The sequence below is a fragment of the Salmo salar genome, chromosome ssa11, assembly GCF_905237065.1.
Source record: "Salmo salar chromosome ssa11, Ssal_v3.1, whole genome shotgun sequence".
Classification (NCBI taxonomy): Eukaryota; Metazoa; Chordata; class Actinopteri; order Salmoniformes; family Salmonidae; genus Salmo; species Salmo salar.
This window is the reverse complement of record NC_059452.1, coordinates 87273363-87290903: the sequence shown is the minus strand read 5'-3', so window position 1 is coordinate 87290903 and position 17541 is coordinate 87273363. Positions and strand designations below refer to the sequence as shown.

The 17541-nt window shown below is 40.4% G+C and overlaps 2 protein-coding genes across 3 annotated transcripts in view; one reads left to right on the top strand and one right to left on the bottom strand.

Moving 5' to 3' along the window:
• The window catches only part of LOC106563202 (small conductance calcium-activated potassium channel protein 2), a 37287-nt gene extending 21813 nt beyond the window's left edge, over nucleotides 1-15474 (bottom strand). Inside the window, exons 1-2 of one of the 2 annotated variants that reach the window (XM_014128547.2) lie at nucleotides 14445-15474; nucleotides 13929-14024 (exon numbers count right to left, since the gene is read on the bottom strand). In XM_014128547.2, the coding sequence (XP_013984022.1) occupies nucleotides 13929-14024; nucleotides 14445-15206 (858 nt within the window). In that variant the 5' untranslated portion in view covers nucleotides 15207-15474. The remainder of the gene's footprint in view (nucleotides 1-13928; nucleotides 14025-14444) is intronic. The other variant, XM_014128545.2, reaches the window with a different exon arrangement.
• Nucleotides 15475-17220: 1746 nt separating this feature from the next.
• Nucleotides 17221-17541, top strand: part of smarcad1b (SWI/SNF-related, matrix-associated actin-dependent regulator of chromatin, subfamily a, containing DEAD/H box 1 b) — a 34737-nt gene continuing 34416 nt past the window's right edge. The window contains exon 1 of the mRNA XM_014128544.2: nucleotides 17221-17541. This exon is cut by the window's right edge and continues 280 nt beyond it. The gene's annotated coding sequence lies outside the window, so the exon portion shown is untranslated.

Genomic DNA, 17541 nt, shown 5'->3' with positions numbered 1-17541 from the left:
GATCAGCCAATGATCAGAGAGCATTGTCTTCTACAAAGTGGGTTGCCTGTGGTCAGAGAGGAAGAGGCAAAGTGAGAGGTTTTACTCCTCCCATAATTTTGTATGGAGGTCAATGAGGGTCAAATTTGGTTAACAAAAAATATAATTACTTATTTGCTACGTGATGCTTATCTGATTGAATATACGTTTTGAAATGGTTAGGTTGTTACGAATGCAATGATATAAGTGGATGCATGTGGCATTTTGGCAATTTATGCAAAAATTACTTTATTTCAGACTTGTGCCTGTTATCAGAGTCCTAGAGATTGGTAGAGGACTCATCATGGATATATAACAAGTGTTAGCATAGACAATGCCATTGAGAGCTTACACCATTTTAAAGTAGTCAACTCGGTGGGGATTCTTATGAGTTGGGAAAAATCAGCCAATGAAGAATAAGAAAATGTAATACTTTAAAATAGGGGTTGGAACCAGTTTAGGGAACAGAACCGAAAACCAGAAAATAACTACATTTTTAGAGGAACAGAATCAGAACCACGAACGAAAGTTATATATACTCTTCCGGAACAGAACCATTATTTTAAAAGCATGGGTACTGGTTAATAACGTTACTTTATGTCCCAGGCATTTTTTTCCAGTCCCACAAAAAATGCAACAAAGTGACAATGCAAAGCCCTCACTCTGTCACGCAGAAACGTATTCTTGTGTCTGCCTACCTGCCAGCTGAAAATCTTTGCCTGTGTGTGTAGGCAACCCACCCCTCCCCTCCAAAGCATAGTCTAGTAGCCTACTGATGTTACAAGCGTGATTCAGAAATTAGGGGGAAAGATTTTTTATTAGAGAAGAATGGATTAACCTTTCAATGCTAGTTAAGGATACTATAGACACCACATTTCATATTGGATTTATTAGCTACTAAAAGGTAAGACATGCTTTTATTTTAATTTTGGTGCCGCTCTGCATACACAAGCTTATTAGCTAGCTAAACTCAGCAAAAAAAGAAATGTCCCTTTTTCAGGACCCTGTCTTTCAAAGATAATTCTTAAACATCCAAATAACTTTACAGATCTTCATTGTAAAGTGTTTAAACGCTGTTTCCCATGCTTGTTCAATGAACCATAAACAATTAATGAACATGCACCTGTGGAACGGTCATTAAGACACTAACAGCTTACAGACGGTTGGCAATTAAGGTCACAGTTATGAAAACCTTGGACACTAAAGAGGCCTTTCTACTGACTCTGAAAAACACCAAAAGAAAGATGCCCAGGGTCCCTGCTCATCTGCGTGAATCTGCAGATGTGGCCAGGGCAATAAATTGCAATGTCCATACTGTGAGACGCCTAAGACAGCGCTACAGGGAGACAGGACGGACAGCTGATCATCCTCACAGTAGCAGACCACGTGTAACAACACCTGCACAGGATCGGTACATCCGAACATCACACCTGCGGGACTGGTACAGGATGGCAACAACAACTACCCGAGTTACATCAGGAACGCACAATCCCTCCATCAGTGCTCAAACTGTCCGCAATAGACGGAGAGAGGCAGGACTTAGGGCTTGTAGGCCTGTTGTAACGCAGGTCCTCACCAGACATCACCGGCAACAATGTCGCCTATGGGCACAAACCCACCGTCGCTGGACCAGACAGGACTGGCAAAAATTGCTCTTCATTGACGAGTCGAGGTTTTGTCTCACTAGGGGTGATGGTCGGATTCGCGTTTATCTTCGAAGGAATGAGTGTTACACTGAGGCCTGTACCTTGGAGCGGGATCGATTTGGAGGTGGAATCAAAATTATTGGTTTATATAATTCCTTTCTGTTCCTTTGTAAACCAAGGAGTAATTTCATATCCAGGAGCCAAGATTTATACCAGGACATTGGTCCCAAGATCCAGGCCCATTGAGTTGAGACCATGACAAATTAAAGACTGAATTTATGTGGTCTTGAGTGATCTCAAGATCAAGACCACTAGATAAAGAGTCCATGGGCCCTTTCTTCAATTGTAAGAAACTCAAGTAGAGTAAAGTAGGGCACAGTACAGTAGTTTACAGTACAGTACAGTACAGTATGAGTACAATAAATTAGAGCACAATGTAGTGGAGGACACTACACTACAGTACAGTAGGTTACAGTATAGTACAGTAGAGTAGGTTACAGTATAGTACAGTACAGTAGGTTACAGTATAGTACAGTACAGTAGAGTAGGTTACAGTATAGTAAAGCACAGAATACTGTAGAGTAGGTTACAGTATAGTACAGTAGTGTAGGTTACAGTATAGTAAAGCACAGTACAGTAGAGTAGGTTACAGTATAGTAAAGTACAGTAGAGTAGGTTACAGTATAGTAAAGCACAGAACAGTAGAGTAGGTTACAGTATAGTAAAGTACAGTAGAGTAGGTTACAGTATAGTAAAGCACAGTACAGTAGAGTAGGTAACAGTATAGTAAAGCACAGTAGAGTAGGTTACAGTATAGTAAAGCACAGTACAGTAGAGTAGGTTACAGTATAGTAAAGCACAGTAGAGTAGGTTACAGTATAGTAAAGTACAGTAGAGTAGGTTACAGTATAGTAAAGCACAGTAGAGTAGGTTACAGTACAGTACAGTACAGTATACTGTAGAGTAGGTTACAGTATAGTACAGTAGTGTAGGTTACAGTATAGTAAAGCACAGTACAGTAGAGTAGGTTACAGTATAGTAAAGTACAGTAGAGTAGGTTACAGTATAGTAAAGCACAGAACAGTAGAGTAGGTTACAGTATAGTAAAGTACAGTAGAGTAGGTTACAGTATAGTAAAGCACAGTACAGTAGAGTAGGTTACAGTATAGTAAAGCACAGTAGAGTAGGTTACAGTATAGTAAAGCACAGAACAGTAGAGTAGGTTACAGTATAGTAAAGTACAGTAGAGTAGGTTACAGTATAGTAAAGCACAGTACAGCAGAGTAGGTAACAGTATAGTAAAGCACAGTAGAGTAGGTTACAGTATAGTAAAGCACAGTACAGTAGAGTAGGTTACAGTATAGTAAAGCACAGTAGAGTAGGTTACAGTATAGTAAAGTACAGTAGAGTAGGTTACAGTATAGTAAAGCACAGTAGAGTAGGTTACAGTATAGTACAGTACAGTATACTGTAGAGTAGGTTACAGTATAGTACAGTAGTGTAGGTTACAGTATAGTAAAGCACAGTACAGTAGAGTAGGTTACAGTATAGTAAAGTACAGTAGAGTAGGTTACAGTATAGTAAAGCACAGAACAGTAGAGTAGGTTACAGTATAGTAAAGTACAGTAGAGTAGGTTACAGTATAGTAAAGCACAGTACAGTAGAGTAGGTAACAGTATAGTAAAGCACAGTAGAGTAGGTTACAGTATAGTAAAGCACAGTACAGTAGAGTAGGTTACAGTATAGTAAAGCACAGTAGAGTAGGTTACAGTATAGTAAAGCACAGTACAGTACAGTAGGTTACAGTATAGTACAGTACAGTAGAATAGGTTACAGTATAGTACAGTACAGTAGGTTACAGTATAGTACAGTACAGTAGAGTAGGTTACAGTATAGTAAAGCACAGAATACTGTAGAGTAGGTTACAGTATAGTAAAGCACAGAATACTGTAAAGTAGGTTACAGTATAGTAAAGCACAGTACAGTAGAGTAGGTTACAGTATAGTAAAGTACAGTAGAGTAGGTTACAGTATAGTAAAGCACAGAATACTGTAGAGAAGGTTACAGTATAGTAAAGTACAGTAGAGTAGGTTACAGTATAGTAAAGCACAGTACAGTAGAGTAGGTTACAGTATAGTAAAGCACAGTAGAGTAGGTTACAGTATAGTAAAGCACAGTACAGTAGAGTCTAACAGTATAGTAAAGCACAGTACAGTAGGTTACAGTATAGTAAAGCACAGTAGAGTAGGTTACAGTATAGTAAAGCACAGTACAGTAGAGTAGGTTACAGTATAGTAAAGCACAGTACAGTATAGTAAAGCACAGTACAGTAGAGAAGGTTACAGTATAGTAAAGCACAGTACAGTATAGTAAAGCACAGTACAGTAGAGTAGGTTACAGTATAGTAAAGCACAGTACAGTAGAGTAGGTTACAGTATAGTAAAGCACAGAATACCGTAGAGTAGGGTACAGTAGAGTACAGTACAGTATAGCACACTACAGTACAGTAGAATACCGTAGGGTACAGTAGAGTACAGTATAGCACACTACAGTAGAATACCGTAGAGTAGGGTGCAGTACAGTATAGCACACTACAGTACAGTAGAGTAGGTTACAGTATAGTAAAGCACAGAATACCGTAGAGTAGGGTACAGTACAGTACAGTACACTACAGTACAGTAGAATACCGTAGGGTACAGTAGAGTACAGTACAGTACACTACAGTACAGTAGAATACCGTAGGGTACAGTAGAGTACAGTACAGAATAGCGCATTATAGATGTCAATATGTTTTGGCCAAATAGATGTCAATGTTTGAGCTGTTGGCTGGTTGGAGCCCCACTGCTGGCGATGGTGATCTTTAATTTGGACAGATGTACAGTGCATTCGGAAAGCATTCAGACCCCTTGACTTTTTCTACATTTTGTTACGTTACAGCTTTATTCTAAAATTGATTAAATTATTTTTTTGTCATCAATCTACACACAATCCCTCAATGACAAAGCAAAAACTGTTTTTTATAAATGATCAAATATAAAACAAATACCTTACTTACATAAATATTCAGACCCTTTGCTATGAGACTCGAAATTGAGCTCAGGTGCATCCTGTTTTTATTGATCATCCCTGAAATGCTTCTACAACTTGATTGGAGTCCACCTGTGGTAAATTCAATTGATTGGACATGATTCGGAAAGGCACACACCTGTCTATAAGGTTCCACAGTTGACAGTGCATGTCAGCGCAAAAACCAAGCCATGAGGTCGAAAGAATTGTTGTAGAGCTCTGAGACAGGATTGTGTCGAGGCACAGATCTGGGGAAGGGTACCAAAAAATGCCTGCAGCATTGAAAGTCCCCAAGAACACAGTGGCCACAGTTTGGAACCACCAAGACTCTTCCTAGCGCTGGCCACCCGGCCAATCTGAGCAATCGGGGGAAAAGGGCCTTGGTCAGGGAGGTGACCAAGAACCAGATCGTCACTCTGGCAGAGCTCCAGACTTCGTCTGTGGAGATGGGAGGATCTTCCAGAAGGACAACCATCTCTGCAGCACTCTACCAATCAGGTCTTTATGGTAGAGTGGCCAGACAGAAGCCACTCCTCAGTAAAAGGCACATGACAGCCCGCTTGGAGTTTTCCAAAAGGCAACTAGGACTCTCAGACCATGAGAAACAAGATTCTCTGGTCCAATGAAACCAAGATTGAACTCTTTGGCCTGAATGCCAAGCATCACATCTGGAGGAAACTTGGCACCATCCCTACGGTGAAGCATGGTAGTGGCAGCATCATGCTGTGGGGATGTTTTTCAGCGGCAGGTACTGGGCGACTAGTCAGGCTTGAGGGAAAGATGAACAGAGCAAAGTCCAGAGAGATCCTTGATGAAAACCTGCTCCAGAGCGCTCAGGACCTCAGACTGGGTCGAAGGTTCACCTTCCAACAGGACAACAACCCTAAGCACACAGCCAAGACAACGCTGGAGTGGCTTCAGGACAAGTCTCTGAATGTACTTGAGTGGCCCAGCCAGAGCCCAGACTTCAACCCGATCGAACATCTCAGGAGAGACCTGAAAATAGCTGTGCAGCGACGCTCCCCATCCAACCTGACAGAGCTTGAGAGGATCTGCAGAGAAGAAAGGGAGAAACTACCCAAATACAGGTGTGCCAAGCTTGTAGCGCCATACTCAAGTAGACTTGAGGCTGTAATCGCTGCCAAAGGTGCTTCAACAAATTACTGAGTAAAGGGTCTGAATACTTATGTAAATGTGTGTTTTTTTTTATACATTTGCAAAAAATTGGGTATTGTGTGTAGATTGTTGAGGAAATAAAAATGCTTAAATCAATTTTAGAATAAGGCTGTAACGTAACAAAATGTTGAAAAAGTCCAGGGGTCTCAATACTTTCCGAATGCAGTGTACATACCAGCAAATATATTTGAGTCCTAAAATCATACTTTACATATTTTTTGATGTACAGTTGAAGTCGGAAGTTACATAACCTTAGGTTGGAGTCATTAAAACTCGTTTTTCAACCACTCCACAAATTTCTTGTTAACAAACTATAGTTTTGGCAAGTTGGTTAGGACATCTACTTTATGCATGGCACAAGTAATTTTTCCAACAACAGTTTACAGACAGATTACTTCATTGTATCACAATTCCAGTGGGTCAGAAGTTTACATACACTAAGTTGACTGTGCTTTTAAACAGCTTGGAAAATTCCAGAAAATGATGTCATTGCTTTAGAAGCTTCTGATAGGCTAATTGACATCATTTGAGTCAATTGGAGGTGTACCTGTGGATGTAGTTCAAGTTCTACCTTCAAACTCAGTGCCTCTTTGCTTGACATCATGGGACAATCAAAAGAAATCTGCCACAAATGATAGACCTCCAGAAGTCTGGTTCATCCTTGGGAGCAATTTTCAAAAGCCTGAAGGAACTACGTTCATCTCTACAAACAATAGTAAGCAAGTATAAACACCATGGGACCACGCAGCCGTCATACCGCTCAGGAAGGAGACGTGTTCGGTCTTCTAAAGATGAGCGTACTTTGGTGCGAAAAGTTCAAATCAATCCCAGAACAACAGCAAAGGACCTTGTGAAGATGTTGGAGGAAACAGGTGCAAAAGTATCTATATTCACAGTAAAACGAGTCCTATATCGACATAACCTGAAAGGCCGCTCAGCAAGGAAGAAGCCACTGCTCCAAAACCGCCATAAAAAAAGCCAGACTACGGTTTGCAACTGCACATGGGGACAAAGATCGTACTTTTTGGAGAAATGTCCTCTGGTCTGATGAAACAAAAATAGAACTGTTTGGCCATAATGACCATCGTTATGTTTGGAGGAAAAAGGGGGAGGCTTGCAAGCCGAAGAACACCATCCCAACCGTGAAGCATGGGGATGGCAGCATCATGTTGTGGGGGTGCTTTGCTGCAGGAGGGACTGGTGCACTTCACAAAATAGATGGCATCATGAGGAAGAAAAATTATGTGAATATATTAATACAACATCTCAAGACATCAGTTGGGAAGTTATAGCTTGGTCACAAATGGGTCTTCCAAATGGACAATGACCCCAAGCATACTTTCAAAGTTGTGGCAAAATGGCTTAAGGACAACAAAGTCAAGGTATTGGAGTGGCCATCACAAAGCCCTGACCTCAATTTTTTCCTATAGAACATTTGTGGGCAGAACTGAAAAAGCATGTGCGAGCAAGGAGGCCTACAAACCTGATTCAGTTACACCAGCTCTGTCAGGAGGAATGGGCCAAAATTCACCCAACTTATTGTGGGAAGCTTGTGGAAGGCTACCCGAAATGTTTCACCCAAGCTAAACAATTTAAAGCCAATGCTACCAAATACTAATTGAGTGTATGTAAACTTCTGACCCACTGGGAATGTGATGAAAGAAATAAAAGCTGAAATAAATCATTCTCTGTACTATTATTCTGACATTCCACATTCTTAAAATAAAGTGGTGATCCTGACTGACCTAAGAAAGGGAATTTTTACTAGGATTAAATGTCAGGAATTGTGAAAACTGAGTTTAAATGTATTTGGCTAAGGTGTATGTAAACTTCAGACTTCAACTGTATTAGATATTTAGTAGTGACACCTCTTAAAAATACATTAAGATTCATCCAATTTGCTCATTTATTTTCTAAAAATGTTTGCAGACCGACTACTCACCATGTGGCCATAGTGGAGAGGGTTGCAATCCCAGGTCCTGGTGATATTTGTAGTGTTGTGGCTTAAGGCACATTCATTCTACTGTCTTTTAAAGTGTGTGCTTCGGTAGTGACATCAAAAGTGGGGACAGCATTTTTCAGAGATTTAAAAAAATACAAAAAAAACGTATAATTAGATCAGTATCTTTCAGTGTAATAATAGATCAACTCAAGAGGTTCTATTGAAATAAGTGTTAAAAAAAATCACTGATTGCTTTATTTTCAAACATGAAGTTTAGGAGTCACGGATTGGGACAGCCACCTCTCAATAGAAATAGGTGTATCAACACTGACTTTGAACTAATTCATTTAACAATATGTTTGTTATTGCCTTGGATAGAACTACAACATATGATGGTGTAAATAAATGTCCTAAGTTTGGACACTTAACTGTTTTTTAAATTGTTTTTTGGGGGTGGGGGGGGACAGCAATATACACCACTTACATTGATTCACCCATATACTGTATAATAATAATAATAATAATAATTAGGTGGGAGCTTATATTTGTCCTATTTCACACATGTACAACTGTGTATTATTTCACATGTGTGAATTGGAAATGTGTTTTTTGCATATCCCAACTCCCCCTGAGACACCCTCAGAGAGTGACGTCATGGCCGGGGTCAGCCATTATCAACAGTGACCCTGGAGCAATTAGGGTTAAGTGCCTTGCTCAAGGGCAAATCAACGAGCAACCTTTCGATTAATGACGCAACGCTCTAACTGCTAGGCTACCTGCCACTCCTATAGGAGTTCAAGCAGCCTGGGTTGGTTACTGGTTTCACAATTCTCAATATAACTAATGGAGTCCAGCTCAATATTTAATCTATGTAATGTGGAGATAGGAACATATATCTTGTAACTGAGACAAACAAATCGCTCAATCTCATTAGGGAATTAGGTTGAGAGGTTCAGCCCAATAAGAAATGAATGCAATGGTTTATTTATGATATCAAAGTGAGGCACTAAGAGGCCACTTTGCTGAGTAAATCTCAAGCTGTAGGTTACATTTTCTTTACATCTGAAATCAAGTGATTACTTGATAACATAGTTTCTCTAAGGGTAGCATTCAATTGAAATTCTAAAATATGCACCACTATATGAAAAGAGAATATCATAAGTAAATCTCTCTTTGTTTGGATTGCTTTAGCTGGAGACATGTTTCTCATATAAATGATATAACATCTATGTTTCTGATCAAATATAGTGCATGGGGTAGCAAACATGATCAACCCGTTCAGACAGAGAGACAGAGAGACAGAGTACAGTTGACGTCGGAAGTTTATATACACTTAGGTTGGAGTCATTAAAACTCATTTTTCAACCACTCCACAAATTTCTTGTTTACAAACTATAGTTTTGGCAAGTCGGTTAGGACATCTACTTTGTGCATGACACAAGTAATTTTTCCAACAATTGTTTACAGACAGATTATTTCACTTATAATTCACAATAGTACGCAAGTATAAACACCATGGGACCACGCAGCCGTCATACCGCTCAGGAAGGAGACGTGTTCTGTCTCCGAGAGATGAATGTACTTTGGTGCGAAAAGTGCAAATTAATCCCAGAACAACAGCAAAAGGACCTTGTGAAGATGCTGGAGGAAACAGGTACAAAAGTATCTATATCCACAGTAAAACGAGTCCTATATCGACATAACCTGAAAGGCCGCTCAGCAAGGAAGAAGCCACTTCTCCAAAACCGCCATAAAAACAGCCAGACTACGGTTTGAAACTGCACATGGGGACAAAGATCGTACTTTTTGGAGAAATGTCCTCGTCGGATTAAACAAAAATAGAACTGTTTGGCCATAATGACCATCGTTATGTTTGGAGGAAAAAGGGGGAGGCTTGCAAGCCGAAAAACACCATCCCAACCGTGAAGCACAGGGGTGGCAGCATCATGTTGTGGGGGTGCTTTGCTGCAGGAGGGACTGGTGCACTTCACAAAATAGATGGCATCATGAGGATGGGAAATTATGTGGATATATTGAAGCAACATCTCAAGACATCAGTCAGGAAGCTAAAGCTTGGTCGCAAATGGGTCTTCCAAATGGACAATGACCCCAAGCATACTTCCAAAGTCGTGGCAAAATGGCTTAAGGACAACAAAGTCAAGGTATTGGAGTGGCCATAACAAAGCCCTGACCTCAATCATATAGAAATGTTGTGGGCAGAACTGACAAAGCTTGTGTGAGCAAGGAGGCCTACAAACCTGACTCAGTTACACCAGCTCTGTCAGGAGGAATGGGCCAAAATTCATCCAACTTATTGTGGGAAGCTTGTGGAAGGCTACCCGAAACGTTTGACCCAAGTTAAACAATTTAAAGGCAATGCTACCAAATACTAATTGAGTGTATGTAAACTTCTGACCCACTGGGAATGTGATCAAAGAAATAAAAGCTGAAATAAATAATTCTCTGTGCTATTATTCTGACATTTCACATTCTTAAAATAAAGTGGTAATCCTAATTGACCTAAGAGAGGGAATTTTTACTAGGATTAAATGTCAGGAATTGTGAAAAACTGAGTTTAAGTGTATTTGACTAAGGTGTATGTAAACTTACGACTTCAACTGTATCTGTGCCCTTGAAAGCCTGTTTGTTCAGTGAAAGCTTTGAGGTCACCAGCCAGCAATGGCTATCTGACTCCAGTCTGACGTCTCAGGTTGAGGACAGATTTCACTGTGAGAAACGCATAGCATCTCCTGCAGTAACACAATGGTGTCTCTAATACACACACAAACACACACACACACACACACACACACACACACACACACACTAAGCTAGGCAGGGCTTACTTTAGTCACGACAGATTGACAGCTGGGACTCAACCTATTATTATGACAACCAATTGAAGGAAGGGTAGATTTCTGTGATTACATAAAATTGTACATGGCCACTATATTGGCCTTTACATAAAAGCCTCTTGGCAAATAAACACTAACTCAAGGAGAAACCAAAGTCACATATCAAAGTGTCCCTCACAGTCCTTTTAAAGTAATCATCATCTTAGAGAGGGCAAACGACATGCTTAGAGCATTTCTCTTGATAATATGAATCCTTAATAGTGACAGTGACAAATCTAAATCAGAGTACAAACCCAGCTTCCAAGCTTTCAAGCTGAGCTAAGTTCACACACCACCCTAGACGGCTGCCTGCCACCAGAGGAAACAAAGGACACAATTATTATAGATTACTAGCTGTCACCAAACGACATGACGTCTGTATCATACCTTGAACAGATTGTATTACCTGAATTAGCATATCCTACAACATTTGTCGATACTTGCTGATGTTAAAATCCAGAATAGTGGATAGAAAAACAGAGGATGGCTTCTAATGGCATAGAGAAGTCTGGAGGGTCTCTGAACCTTGAGACATCACACTGAGAAGACGGAGAGAAATCCTTTTAATGTACCATGTCACCAATCCTTGCCATCATGTACAAGGTGTGTCCCCTAAGCCTGCCTGTGACAGTCTGTGTCCAAGAGATGTCCTCTGACTGACCTTGGGACATTTCAGACACTGAAAACAAAAGGGGTGTCCCTGTACTGTCAAAGCAGCCCAGAAAGGTGTGGAAGTCAACTCTTTCCAGTTTATACAGTTGGGACAAGTAGATGACTTTCAAGAAGCTAGTGTAGAGTGTGGGCACCTCTCTTCAGTCTGAACTATTCATCTATATTTGACAGGCATCTGTGAGTACAGATGGATACGCATGCATAATCTATCTCACTGAGGATGGAAAATAGCCCATACAAAGAGCAGGATAGGGTGCAAGCTCTGCGCTAGAGCGATATACCAATACTACCACTACTGATACAGCTGCAAGCAGCAATAAAAGAGCCATTGAGTGGGGCCACAACCTGGGTGACTAAGGATAGTGTTGAGTAATACTATAGCTGCAAACGGTTGATATGGAATTTAAGTGAGAATCACTAGCCAAGGTGAGAATTGCGATATTGAGTCATATACCAGTCTGAATAAGACTGAAGGATATGAAAATCTAATAACTGAATGTAAACTACACGTATCAATCTGATGTTTCTAATATAAACAAACATATTGCAACCCATTTTACTTTGAAAATAATATCACTGAGCCAAAACAACCCTCAGCATATTTGTGCTTTTTCCATAATCACAATAGTCATTCACAATACTGCCTTCCCTTTGATGTTGTCAGGAAAATTGTTTAATTCATGAAATCTCAAATCGGTGTCTAGAAATACAAAGAGCTGACAACTAAGTAAGAACCATGGAAATCATACCATCTTGGAAGTTTACACTTCACACTATAGAGAACTATTTCTGAGGAAATGTAAATGGTTTGGTTATGTATCAAAATATGGTAATGATCAATAAATGTTTCTCTCATCCCATGCAGAAAAGAAAGCTTTACAGTAGGCCATTTGAAAGGGAGCCATGTTTTACTGTTGAGCAATTTCAATGATTGATATCCCTCTGGGGGCTTTAAAAATCCTAATTATAAACTGGTTGGTTCGAGCCCTGAATGCTGATTGGCTGACAGCCATGGTATATCAGACCATATACCACGGGTATGACAAAATATTTATTTTACTGCTCTAATTAAGTTGGTAACCAGTTTATAATAGCAATAAGGCATCTCAGGAGTTTGTGGTATATGCATTGTGCGTAAGAACAGCCCTTAGCCGTGGTATATTGGCCATATACCACACCTCCTTAGGCATTATTGCTTAAATATAAATTTAGGCTAATGGATACAGGCAATTAGCCTAGTGGGATTCGAACTCGTGACCTTCCAGTTACTAGCCCAACACTTGAACCGCTAGGCTACCTCCCGCCCAATGCAGCCTCAGCAAGGTTAAAGAAAATGCCTGGCGTTGGTAAATGCATTTCTTCTCTGGTCAATTTCATTCATGTGGAGCAACGTAATGGATTCCTGACCAGACTATACCTCTTGGTGAGGAACACCACTGAGGGCGCACCATTCATTGTTTTATAACATGGTTCTACAACAAAGACATAAGTGCTGAATTGCAGGAAGAACACTCATAAGTGATGCAACAATGCTCTGACGCAAGGTCATAAAATGTAGTTTTGTCCAAGTGCTGGAACTATTCAATGAAGCTGACAATCCAGACCAGTTAACCACTGGAGGTTTGGAAGATGCAGGACACAATATTGAGATGCAAGTGCCAGCCACTATCATAGTAAAATATTGATTTGGCTAAGAGTGGGAAAGCAATGACATTCCATAAGAGCAAAATAAAAATGCATTATTGGTTTATAAAGTCTTCAATGACAAGAAAAATATTAAAAATGGAGCAATAGTGTTTTGGTTATGATAAGGTAAGACACTTTTTCTGACCTCATGAAGGTGTTTATAAATCCTATACTTCAAGAGCTATATTTTAGTACTTTAAATTACCAGAAGTCTTAAAGCTTTACAGCTTACGTTTTCAAGGTATGGGTCAAGATGTCAGTGAAATGATTTCATGCCATAATTGGATTAGGCCACCCTTTAAAGAGGAAATGTAGGCCTACTTAACCTGGAAATAATCCACTTCATTTCAGAGTAATTGCACTCATTGAAGTCACTGAAGGCACTGCACTAAACCTGTATATAAGACCTGTATATAAGACCTGTATATAAGACCTGTATATAAGACCTGTATATAAGACCTGTATATAACTGTATTCTCATGTTTCTTTTCTTTTTTTCTTCTCTCACGTTTCACATGTTTTCATCCCATCTATATTACTACCTTTTATTGTGCATTGTTGGGAAAGAGCTGGCAAAATAAGCATTTAACTGTACTGTTTTACACCTGCTGTGTCCTGTGCATGTGACAATACAACTTGAAACTTAAGTCGGTTGAGCACATCAATGTCTTGAATACAATTATTCTGCAAACTCGCACGCATACTAACAGGCAATGACAGCACTGTGCACTTAAATAGCAAATGTGTAATAACACGTATGGCACTATTATAACCATAGTTAATCTGTAGGGATGTGAATGACAATGACATGAAAAATAACCATGTTACCTGAATCTCCCTTGCGTGGTATATGATAACCAGACCAAGGAGAATGATTGTAGAAAGGCTTATCAGGCATTTTAGAGCTAATGAATACAAGGACTCCTGCAAAAAGAAAAATAGCAATAGTAATACAACAGCACATGTAATCATACAACAAACAGTAGTAATCTTTCAAAAAGGAAAAACGAAGCTATATTAGTAAACCCTGTCTAAATGCTCTTAACGCATGGGATACCATGTGTCACTATGTCAGTGGAGCTTGTAAGCCTACCTGGACTAAATGATCGCGAGCCTATCCAGACATGTAAGGTGTAGCTGATTGCATAGTTTACGGGATACATCTTCAGTCTTCACTGTCTAAATATTTGATTTGTAAATAAAACAAGGCGACTATACTACTACTGGTTTAATGCACTTTAAAATCAAACTTTCTGTTTTTCCTGGTCCACTCAACATGCCAGTCAATTAATTTGCCCGACCTAGATATTACCGCACCGTACCGGGATTGAGTTGAATACGTACCTTTCCATACGCTCCCCATGAGAGTTCAGTCTCTATAACCATAACAACGATCCCAAACATCCCAAAGATCAACGCATAGTCGCTGAGGCGCTTCCTTTTCTCAAACAAGGCCCTTCTATGTCCAAGCTTTTGCCCAATGTTCTGGTTCTTCTTTTTACCCGATTTACTGCCACTGTTGTTACATCCAGCCCCTCCGTCTCCCGATGCGTAAGGCATCAGGGTGGTCGAATTGTTCTCCGGTTTAGATGCTAGGGTGTCCGACGCATCTGCGGTGGAAATTGGTTGTAAAGGCTGGGACTCTGAATCAAACTCGTGTAGGTTTCTGCGGGACGAGCTCAAGTTGCTCAGCGGCCGCATTACGCCGCCGTTGTATCTACAGCTGCTCATGGCTATTTCGTTATACGAGTTACTCTCTTTGTGGCTGCTGCTCGGGCTGTCCCGCTGCCGATTGTGGCAGTGCTGATGGTGGTGATGTCTAGGTGAACTACCATGACTGGAGGGCTTGAACTCACAGACGCTTAATTGACAACCTTGCCTCGAAGACGCTACGGATGGTGTCCTTACAGTTCCTTGAGTGGTCGCCGACGTCCCGCGAAAAACTAGGCTTTTTCTTGCATCACAGGTACAGTTCTTGCAGGTGCAGCATTGGTTTCGCTGCTTAGTGAACCGTTCCTCTCGTCCGCAGTAGTGCTGATACTTACAGTGATGCTGGAACTGCTGCTCTTGAAAGAAATCGTTCTTCAACTGCAATGGGGTTTCCATGTCAGTGCTGCTGTTTAAAGCAGCAGTCGAGTACCACCATGCACCCGCCGAAGGGCGTTGTGGTAGGTAAAGGAGGACAGCTACGGAGCAAGATGAGACCCATTTCGGCTCCTGTAGAATGTAAGCGATGCCTCGGATTGGACAGACAGGACCAACACAACTGTCTTGACGTCATTGAAAAGGTTGCAACATCTTTTGGAATATTCACCCAAGGAAAGTAGCATGTCAGTAGAGGAAAAACTATCTTACAGGTGAGACTGCTGAGACTGCTCACGATGAGCAATAACATCCTTGAGGGTGAAATATAAGGTTATTCCATAGGCTCCTAAACGAAGTCTACTGCTATACATGTACATTGGATCTCTCACCGATGTTCACACTGATGTTCACTATAATATAACATTGGGGTAGCCTACCATACACTAAAACAAATGTGCTAAACAACTCATATCATATATTGTTTGGTGTACACAATGTCTATGTGGGTGCCAATAAAACATTTCAACTTGGATTACATTGTAAATGCATATATATCCGTTGCATTCGTGAAATAACAACCAAAACAATGTTAAGCCTTATAAAGATGTAGCTTCAAATTGTTTTTCCATCATCCAATATTCTTCTGGTTAAAATGCCTTTTATCAGCATGCACTATTTTAGGCTGGTATTGAAGGTAAGAGATAATAATCATGAAAACACGTTTGTGCATTTTATGTAGCCTAGCCTACTGACACATAAGTCACCAGAGGATTTTGGCGGTGTGGGTTTGAATGGGCTCATTGGCTGCCGCACTGACTACCGCAGTCGAAAGCACGTCACGGCTCTATAAAGATGTTGATGGTAAACACGCAACGTCAACACCATAGGAAGAAAAACAATTGTCACCATGAATGACCCATGCCAATGTCTTTGTTTTTGCTAACGAGCAGCTAAATTGTGTTAATGTCTCTCTCATTATCTACAAAAAAATCTACTACAAATAATCTACTGCACTTGGACACATTTGGGAGCCCAAACATATAGCCCCACTCCTGGGATAGGATAGGCACACTCGATTCCGACAGGAACCCTCTGTTGGAGATAATAATTGGAGATAATATATTGGAGATAATATAGCCTATTATTTTTAAGCAGTTTATGTTTCAACAACCAAACCTCTCAATGTATGTTAATAGGGCTAATCATGTAGCCTACTCTTGAACATGGACAGTGATAGGTTTACTAGTTGCTTAGTCCAGATGAGTTACAACTACATTATTCAGGATACAATACATTGTTCATGGTCAGAATAGAACACATGCTATGGTATCACTCAAAACCATTGTCTATTGTTTTATTAACCGGTAGTAGGCAGCCTATGTGTTGCGGATGTGCTGATTGATCCACTCAAGATGTTGGAGGTGGATATTCAATTCACAAGGTATGTGCCTGTTAATCTTGGTTACAATTATTGGTCAGAGACCATGTGACTTGCAATCCAGCCAGACTGCGGGTCGCCGTCTGAAACCTCAGACTGATGTGATCGCTGGTAGCGGTGTTCTTAATGGAGTGGAGGAGTTATGTCACCCGGAGGAAATATAGGTAACTGCTCCATATTGAGCATCTGGGGAGCCATAAAGAAAAACCTGAACAGAATCCTCCACAAGTCTCGGGTGCCGCTGTAACCACCAAGTATATTTCAAATATCCAAAATCTTTCTCTCAAACTAGGCCTAATATTTTTAAATCCTGAATCAGAATCCTGCATGTTCTGGTTGAGATATACTATTTAAATAATTGTAGAGCTCAATATATGGTAGACTACGTGGTTCATAAAACTCCAATCCCCTCTCTAATTATGAAGGGATCTCCAGGTTAGAACAATTAACCTATGCAGCAGTGACTCCAAACCTTGAAATGAGGGGAGCTGTCCAAGGTCCTGGAGAAGAGAAACCAACGTCTGTCACTTCCAGACTGTGTTTCCCCTTTAAATCCTGCCGTTCTTTTTTTACACCAGATCGCAATGCGCACTTGTCTCTGATTGGCTGCTCGGACTGCCCACGTGTCGTTTTCGGAATTCGTCGGAAACAAAGTTGCTAGCTAGCTATTTTAAGCAATGAAACGTTACGAAGTGTTGTAAATATGTTTATGTAATCGGTAAAGAGGACGCCCGATGGCAAGAATGCAGTTATCTATTTTACGAGTCTAGGTCAGAGGTAGAATCATTCACGTTGCAGAACGCATCTTACATGCATGAATTAGCGCCGTTAGCAACATCTCTCTCCATACACGAAATGCAAGGCAGCTAGCTAGCTAATAAGCGTCAATCGAAAAACAGAATAACGTTTAATATCCTC